Raw genomic sequence first — 9537 nt, 5'->3', positions numbered from 1 at the left:
AAGATCATCACCATGTGTTTCAGTGTTAGTCTCTCTGCTACTGTGGCTCTCTGCTGCATGTTCGCCCCCAAGGTAGGAGACACACACACACACACACACACACACACACACACACACACATACGCACATACGCACATACGCACACACACACACACACACACACACACACACACACACACACACACACACACACACACACACACACACACACACACACACACACACACACACACACAGACAGGCACGCCCACACAACACACACACACAGACACGCCCACACAACACACACACACACACACATACCCACGCGCACACACCCACACACACCCACACCCACACCCACACACCCACACACACACACACACACACACACACACACACACACACACACACACACACACACACACACACACACACACACACACACACAGACAGGCACGCCCACACAACAACACACACACAGACACGCCCACACAACACACACACACATACCCACGCGCACACACCCACACACACCCACACCCACACCCACACCCACACACCCACCCACACACACACACACACACACACACACTCACACACACACACTCACACACACACACACACACACACACACACACACACACACACACACCCACACACCCACACGCACACACGTATGTGAAGAAATGTGGATACATTACACACACACACACTTAAGCTGTGTTCCAAATTTCATACTAACCGCACTAACCATACTATTTGTGACATAAATTGAGAATGTAGTATGCTTATTGGTCATAGTACGGATATATTTAGTATGCCAAATGTTTTTTAGACCCAGTCTAATTAGTCTATAGCTGTATTAGTGTAACGATCGTCTGAAAGAGGGGACCAAGATGCAGCGTGGTTAGTGCTCATCATGAAATGTATTTACTGAGAACGCTTTTAGACAAAATTACAAAACGACCAACAGTTCCATCAGGTGCAAAACACTAAACAGAAACAAATACCCACAAAAAAACTAACAAAAAAAGGAAAACAGGCTGCCTAAGTATGGTTCCCAATCAGCGACAACGATGTACAGCTGTCCCTGATTGAGAGCCATACCAGGCCAAAACAAAGAAATACAAAAACATAGAAAAAAGGACATAGAATGCCCACCCAAATCACTCCCTGAACAAACCTAAATAGAGACATATAAAAAAGGCTCTCTCAGGTCAGGGCGTGACAATTAGAATACTCATACTAACCGCACTAACCATACTATTTGTGACATAAATTGAGAATGTAGTATGCTTATTGGTCATAGTACGGATGAAGTGAAAAAAAATAACAAAAATTACAATCACTTTGGCACTAATTTCAGAACGTTGTGGTCGTGTTTCAAAACTCTAAAATGGTCGTCACTTGTAACACAGGCTGTCCGATGTTCAAAACATCGCATTGTGCCTTCATATCTTTAAAGAAACATTTCACTTGCAGAATCATTGGTTCAAATAACTAATTTATCATGAAATACCATAGGATCATTCATTTAGATCAGCCACACACACACAAGATACCGATAGTTTCACTGTGTAGTTGTTCGTACAATCGTTAAATATTGTAGTGCAAAATATGTGATACATGTTTCATTATGGTACTAGACGTAAATACATCACTGTAAAGGGACTAGTAGAGAGAAATACTACAGACACAGTGGAATCACTGAACAAAATCAGAAATGTATTGAAGAAATACAATAAAATCACAACATAGGTTTCTTTGAATCAAAGCAAAAATAATTAGCTACAATAAAGAAAGAAAAAACTACCTGGCTTACTGTAAAAAAAAAAGGAAAGGATTGATTACTGTACTTCCATATTCCCATCAACCCTGTCTTGTGGATTTGGCCGCAGCTTCTCAACCACATCACAATGGATGTTTTCATCGGCCAAACATCTCGGGAAGAATCTTCGGGAGAATCCTGGCCTGGCGCTGGTCTGCCGTGATGTCATTGCTTGCGTCATCCATGGCCTGGAGAAAAGCGGCTTGTTCGTGAGGGCGCCTATCATATACCTTCCGCCTCGCATGTGGAGAAAAATTTCCTCAATCGGGTTTTAGGAAAGGAGAGTAAGGGGGTGGTAAATTGTGGATGGGCCTTTAAACTATGCTTGCACCATTTGAGCACGGTGGAACCTGACATTATCCCACACGATGACATAGGTCACGTCATCATCTCTACAGACCTGATTTAGCTCATCAAGGAAGGATACAAGGAGAGCTGCATTATATGATCCAATAGGAGGTCTGCATCCCACCACACCATCTTCCGATATAGCTGCACACGTGGTGATGTTGGACCCATGTTGTCCGGGTACTTGGATGGTTACCCGCTGGCCAATGAAAATTCCGACCTCTCCTCCTTGTCTTGGCCAGGTTGAAGCCTGCATTATCCAAAAAGAGGAATTTATTATGGTTTTTGTCAGCATCCAGAAATCATCCAGCATCATCAGCATTCAGCACCCAGAGAGCATCCAGCATCATCAGCATTCAGCATCCAGAGAGCATCCAGCATCATCAGCATTCAGCATCCAGAGAGCATCCAGCATCATCAGCATCCAGCATCATCAGCATTCAGCATCCAGAGATCATCCAGCATTATCAGCATCCAGCATCATCAGCATTCAGCATCCAGAGATCATCCAGCATTATCAGCATCCAGCATCCAGAGAGCATCCAGTATCATCAGCATCCAGCATCCAGAGAGCATCCAGCATCATCAGCATCCAGCATCATCAGCATTCAGCATCCAGAGATCATCCAGCATTATCAGCATCCAGCATCCAGAGAGCATCCAGCATCATCAGCATCCAGCATCATCATCATCATCATCCAGCATCCAGAGAGCATCCAGCATCATCATCATCATCCAGCATCCAGAGAGCATCCAGCATCATCAGCATCCAGCATCATCATCATCATCCAGCATCCAGAGAGCATCCAGCATCATCAGCATCATCCAGCATCCAGAGATCATCCAGCATTATCAGCATCATCAGCATCCAGAGAATTACTGATTACAATGATGTAGAATTTTGGGGGAATTTTTCACAACAGGCATCTTGAAACTGAACATACCTGAACATTACTCCTGTCCTCAGTCAATTCACCCTGTCTGCATTGCTTTCAAAAGGCCCACGGTACAGCTGTTTTAGAGACACCTGGTGCCTTTTCAGCGTGCGTTCAATAGTCGGCAAACTTATGGCTTCCACAATGTTGAACGTGTCCGTCATTGCCCAAAATGTGCTGCCCGAATTTCTGTAAGGCGAATATCATTTCTGTCCCTGAACCAAATTGACCACAGCCCTGCTCTTGTTGGTCAGTCAGAATTTTGCCTCTGCCTCCCCTATTTGGCCTAGTCTCAATTCTGCAGGGAAAAATGACAGTAAGAACACATTTAGTCACATCGCCTACTCTTTGGTACACATTGGCATGCAGTATACAGACATTTGACAATTGAGAGTAGCCTAATGTTTAGTGCATGGTGAAGACTTACCTGTTCTCATTGAGGAAAGTTCTGATGATTGGTTGAATCATTGCAGCTGGGGTGCTCTTCCTCTCTAACGAGGCCTACGGCCACCTCTCAGAAGGTGTGCTCGTCCTCTCTAACGAGGCCTACGGCCACCTCTCAGAAGGGGTGCTCGTCCTCTCTAACGAGGCCTACGGCCACCTCTCAGAAGAGGTGCTCGTCGTCTCTAACGAGGCCTACGGCCACCTCTCAGAAGGGGTGCTCGTCCTCTCTAACGAGGCCTACGACCACCTCTCAGAAGGGGTGCTCGTCCTCTCTAACGAGGCCTACGACCACCTCTCAGAAGAGGTGCTTGTCCCCTGCCGTTCCTTTCACCACCACGTCTTCCTCCTCCCACTGCTTGACCTCTATTGTGACCTGGATCACCTGCCGGGCTCCATGTCATCGCTATGTTGTTGCAGGTGGATACCTCTCATTTCACTATATTCTCTTAACCACAATGTGAAATCAATCATCAGTAATGAGCTGGCAGTATTGAAAAAAAAGCAATTCCAAGGGCCTGCATACATACACTCACTGGCCACTTTATTAGGTACACCTGCGTGTTTAACGCAAAAACCTGCTCCTTTGAACAGCGAATCATGTGGCTGCCTGCAACTCAATATATGGAGTCTATAGAGTAGAGAGCTTTAGTTGTTGTTCGACCAAACATTAGATAAACAACTTTGACCGTGGTATGATTGTTGGTGTCAACATTTCAGAAACAGCTGCACTCCTGGGATTTTTACGCACTACAGTCTCTAGAGTTTACAGAGAACGGTGCGGTAAATAAAATACATTTAGTGAGAGCGGCAGTTCTGTGGGCAACAAAAAAAACCTTGTTAATGAGAGAGGTCAGAGGAGAACGTCCAGACTCATTCAGCTACGCAATCCTTACAAACCCCATAGCATATCATTACAGCAGTATGGACCGGTTAGCTAGCTACGCTATCCTTACAAACCCCATAGCATATCATTACAGCAGTATGGACCGGTTAGCTAGCTACGCTATCCTTACGAACCACATAGCATATCATTACAGCAGTATGGACCGGTTAGCTAGCTACGCTATCCTTACGAACCACATAGCATATCATTACAGCAGTATGGACCGGTTAGCTAGCTACGCTATCCTTACAAACCACATAGCATATCATTACAGCAGTATGGACCGGTTAGCTAGCTACGCTATCCTTACAAACCACATAGCATATCATTACAGAAGTATGGACCGGTATGTTAGCTAGCTACGCTATCCTTACAAACCGCACAGCATATCATTACAGCAGTATGGACCGGTTAGCTAGCTACGCTATCCTTACAAACCACATAGCATATCATTACAGCAGTATGGACTGGTATGTTAGCTAGCTACGCTATCCTTACAAACCACATAGCATATCATTACAGCAGTATGGACCGGTTAGCTAGCTACGCTATCCTTACAAACCACATAGCGTATCATTACAGCAGTATGTACTGGTATGTTAGCTAGCTATGCTATCCTTACAAACCACATAGCATATAATTACAGCAGTATGGACCGGTTAGCTAGCTACGCTATCCTTACAAACCACATAGCATATCATTACAGCAGTATGGACCGGTATGTTAGCTAGCTATGCTATCCTTACAAACCACATAGCATATAATTACAGCAGTATGGACTGGTATGTTAGCTAGCTACCTAATGCTAGTTGGCTACTAATACATTGAAATTGCCAGTATATTAACTATATTCTATCTAACTAACTACCCAACGTTTATTGACTTGATTATTCACCTCATTCTTAGCTAAGTGGTATAGTCGTTGTGCGTTCTCAATGGACATTGTTAATTCTGGCTATCTACTCCGATTTCAGAGCAGACACGTCTGAGTGTGACAGAGCACAGAATAACTGATGAATTTACAAACGCTCAATCTGACAACATCTGGATTTACCAACGCCCAGAGCGCACTCTAGATTGAATTTACGAAAAAAAACGAAATCGTAAAAATGTGTAGCTAGTCTTTTGTTATGCTATACAAGCTAGCAAGAGGTTTCATAGCGACAACATACATTTCTGGTAAACAGGGAAAACACAAGTACGCTCAACTGAAAGGATACCGTTAGTTTACGGTATACTGAAATGAACTAATAGTATGTAGTATATACTCATCAAGCATGTAGTATACAGTATGTTAGTATGGGTGTTCGGACACAGATATTTAACAGCATTTACACCATACTTAGACAGCATTTACACATACTTAGACAGCATTTACACCATACTTAGACAGCATTTACACCATACTTAGACAGCATTTACACCATACTTAGACAGCATTTACACCATACTTAGACAGCATTTACACCATACTTAGACAGCATTTACACATACTTAGACAGCATTTACACCATACTTAGACAGCATTTACACCATACTTAGACAGCATTTACACCATACTTAGACAGCATTTACACCATACTTAGACAGCATTTACACCATACTTAGACAGCATTTACACATACTTAGACAGCATTTACACCATACTTAGACAGCATTTACACCATACTTAGACATCATTTACACCATACTTAGACAGCATTTACACATACTTAGACAGCATTTACACACACTTAGACAGCATTTACACCATACTTAGACAGCATTTACACCATACTTAGACAGCATTTACACCATACTTAGACAGCATTTACACCATACTTAGACAGCATTTACACCATACTTAGACAGCATTTACACCATACTTAGACAGCATTTACACCATACTTAGACAGCATTTACACACACTTAGACAGCATTTACACCATACTTAGACAGCATTTACACACACTTAGACAGCATTTACACCATACTTAGACAGCATTTACACATACTTAGACATACACAGAAGTATTACTGATGATGAATGATGTGATTTACTTTTATCTCTCTGTGTGTGTGTGTGTGTGTGTGTGTGTGTGTGTGTGTGTGTGTGTGTGTGTGTGTGTGTGTGTGTGTGTGTGTGTGTGTGCGTGCGTGCGTGCGTGCGTGCGTGTGCGTGCGTGCGTGCGTGTGTGCGTGCGTGCGCGTGTGCGTGCGTGCGTGCGTGCGTGCGTGCGTGTGTGTGTGTGCCTTCCCCAGGTATACATCATGCTGGCGAAGCCAGAGAAGAACGTCCGCAGTGCCTTCACCACATCTACCCAGGTCCGCATGCATGTAGGGGATGCCAAGACGGCCGCTAATGCTGCCAAACCCAAGACCATGGCCGGACTCTTCAGAAGGAAGGGGTCTGAAGAAAACCTCAGGTACTCTAAGGGTCAGGGGTCACCGGTTAGTAACCGAGTCAAAAGGGGCATGGCGGGCCTGTTCAGATGACATCTGGATCTGGGCGGGACTGTGTTAGGATTTAGGGGTTAGAGGTCACGTACTGGAGTCAGTTAGGATTTAGGGGTTTAGAGGTTAGATACTGGAGTCAGTTAGGATTTAGGGGTTAGAGGTCACGTACTGGAGTCAGTTAGGATTTAGGGGTTTAGAGGTTAGATACTGGAGTCAGTTAGGATTTAGGGGTTAAAGGTCAGATACTGGAGTCAGTTAGGATTTAGGGGTTAGAGGTTAGGGGTTAGAGGTTAGGGTTTAGGGGTTAGAGGTTAGGGGTTAGGGTTTAGGGGTTAGAGTTTAGGAGTTAGAGGTTAGAGGTTAGAGGTTAGGGGTTAGGGGTTAGGGGTTAGGGGTTAGAGGTTAGAGGTTAGGGGTTAGAGGTTAGGGTTTAGGGGTTAGAGGTTAGGGGTTAGGGTTTAGGGGTTAGAGTTTAGCAGTTAGAGGTTAGAGATTAGAGGTTAGGGGTTAGGGGTTAGAGGTTAGGGGTTAGGGGTTAGTTAGGTATTAAACCCTGTTGTATTGTGTCATCCCCCTCCCAGCTCCAACGGTAAGTCAGTGTCGTGGTCTCAGAATGAGCGCAGCGGCTACAGACCCAACCTGTGGAAGAGGATGTCCATCCACATCAAGAAGAAAGAGGAGGTCAACCAGACAGCCGTCATTAAGCCCTTCTCTAAGGGGGCGGGCAACCTCGACCTCGCCCCCGCCACGCCCCAACTTGGGGACAGGGGGGCCTATGACGAACCTCAGGGGGCACAGCATTACCCCCCTGGAACATACCCCTGCCCTCCATCGCCTCATTTTGGAGAATACCGCCGCTGTCCCTCCTCACCCTCCACACTAACCCTGCCCACCGTCAGCCAAAGGGTTGGAGGCTTCCACCCCTGCCCTTCCTCGCCTCACGCTGGAACCTTCCACCCATGTCCCCCTCGGGGGGCTCAGGGATCCCAGGACGGAGAGGAGGTCAGGGCTCTGCCATCCTACATGACAGAAAGGCCTCAGACAAGGGCGTGTGGTGGGGTGGGCAAGATGGTGGGTGGCAATATTAGTAGTGGCGGTAGGGGTGTAGGTATTGGGGGCATAGGTGATACTGGTGTGGGTGATTTAGACACCGGTATAGGTGTTGGTGGTTTAGGTGACAGGGGTATTGGTGTGGGCACCGTGGGTAGTCAGCCCCAGGGTTCCACCATTATGGATCAGATTAGCTGTGTTGTGAATCGGTTCACCGCCAACATCAGCCAGCTTAACAACATGATGCTCCCTCTGGAAGGTGTTGACCCCCTTCCTTCGGGTCCAGGCCTCACCCCCGCACCATGCCCACCGCCTTACATCCTACCCCGCACCAGACAGCCAAATACCACAGTCACCACGTACGCTGAAGTAGCAGCCATCGCCGCCTCTAACCATGGCAACCCCCGGGTGGGCGGGGCGGTTGGTGTGGTCTACGGTCCTGGGGGCGGAGTGTGTGGTACGGCGGCGGTGAGAACCACAGAGCTGCTGGAGGAGCTGGCTGCTCTTGCCCCTCCGTCCCCGTTTAGAGACTCCTCCATGGAGTCGCCTGGTGCCGTGCCCCCCTCCCTGGCGTCAGAGTCTTCCCTGGGTGAGCCCCGCCCCCCGGGGAAATATGACAGACTGATGCTACGGCACTACAGCCAGAGCTCCTCCTCCCTGTAAACTCCTCCTCCTCCTCCTCCACTTCCCTATAAACTCCTCCTCCTCTTCCCCCTCCTCCCTGTAAACTCCTCCTCCTCTTCCTCCTCTTCCCTGTAAACTCCTCCCCCTCTTCCTCTTCCCTGTAAACTCCTCCTCCCCTTCCCTGTAAACTCCTCCTCCTCTTCCCTGTAAACTCCTCCTCCTCTGCCTCCTCTTCTCTGTAAACTCCTCCTACCCCTCTTCCCTGTAAACTCCTCCTCCGCTTCCTCCTCTTCCCTGTAAACTCCTCCTCCTCTTCCTCCTCTTCCCTGTAAACTCCTCCTCCTCTTCCCTGTAAACTCCTCCTCCTCTTCCCTGTAAACTCCTCCTCCTCTTCCGCCTCTTCCCTGTAAACTCCTCCTCCTCCACCTCCTCCTCCTCTTCCCTGTAAACTCCTCCTCCTCTTCCCTGTAAACTCCTCCTCCTCTACTAGAGATGTGTTCTGTGGAATAAGAGGTTTTGCATTTGGAGATGTAGTTGTGCACAGTTGGAGAAACAGGAAATGAGAGGAAGATGAGAGGAGAGCAGTACAATAGCGCTGGATGAGCTACACAATATTTACTCCACTTTATTTCCTTTCCTTGGATAAGAGCCATAGTTTCTCCCCACGTGAGAGTGATGGGGGGGACGCCGGGAGGAGAGACAAGGGGAGGGCCTCAGGACCGCAGTACAGCCACACTAAAGGGCCTCAGGACCACAGTACAGCCACACTAAAGGGCCTCAGGACCACAGTACAGCCACACTAAAGACTGAAAGGGCCTCAGGACCACAGTACAGCCACACTAAAGACTGAAGGGCCTCAGGACCACAGTACAGCCACACTAAAGACTGAAAGGGCCTCAGGACCACAGTACAGCCACACTAAAGGGCCTCAGGACCACAGTACAGCCACACTAAAGACTGAAGGGCCTCAGGACCACAGTACAGGCACACTAAAGGGCCTCAGGACC

At 47.1% G+C, this 9537-nt stretch overlaps 1 protein-coding gene across 1 annotated transcript in view; it reads left to right on the top strand.

The window, feature by feature from the left end:
* LOC106592356 (metabotropic glutamate receptor 5) overlaps nt 1-8615 on the top strand; it is an 86959-nt gene extending 78344 nt beyond the window's left edge. Inside the window, exons 15-17 of the mRNA XM_045690269.1 lie at nt 1-72; nt 6662-6825; nt 7438-8615. The exon at nt 1-72 is cut by the window's left edge and continues 111 nt beyond it. Of these exons, the coding sequence (XP_045546225.1) occupies nt 1-72; nt 6662-6825; nt 7438-8569 (1368 nt within the window). The 3' untranslated portion in view covers nt 8570-8615. The remainder of the gene's footprint in view (nt 73-6661; nt 6826-7437) is intronic.
* The last annotated feature ends 922 nt before the right edge of the window (nt 8616-9537 follow it).

Source organism: Salmo salar, chromosome ssa11, assembly GCF_905237065.1.
Source record: "Salmo salar chromosome ssa11, Ssal_v3.1, whole genome shotgun sequence".
Taxonomy (NCBI): Eukaryota; Metazoa; Chordata; class Actinopteri; order Salmoniformes; family Salmonidae; genus Salmo; species Salmo salar.
The sequence above is the reverse complement of the archived record's forward strand: the minus strand, read 5'-3'. Positions and strand labels throughout refer to the sequence as shown.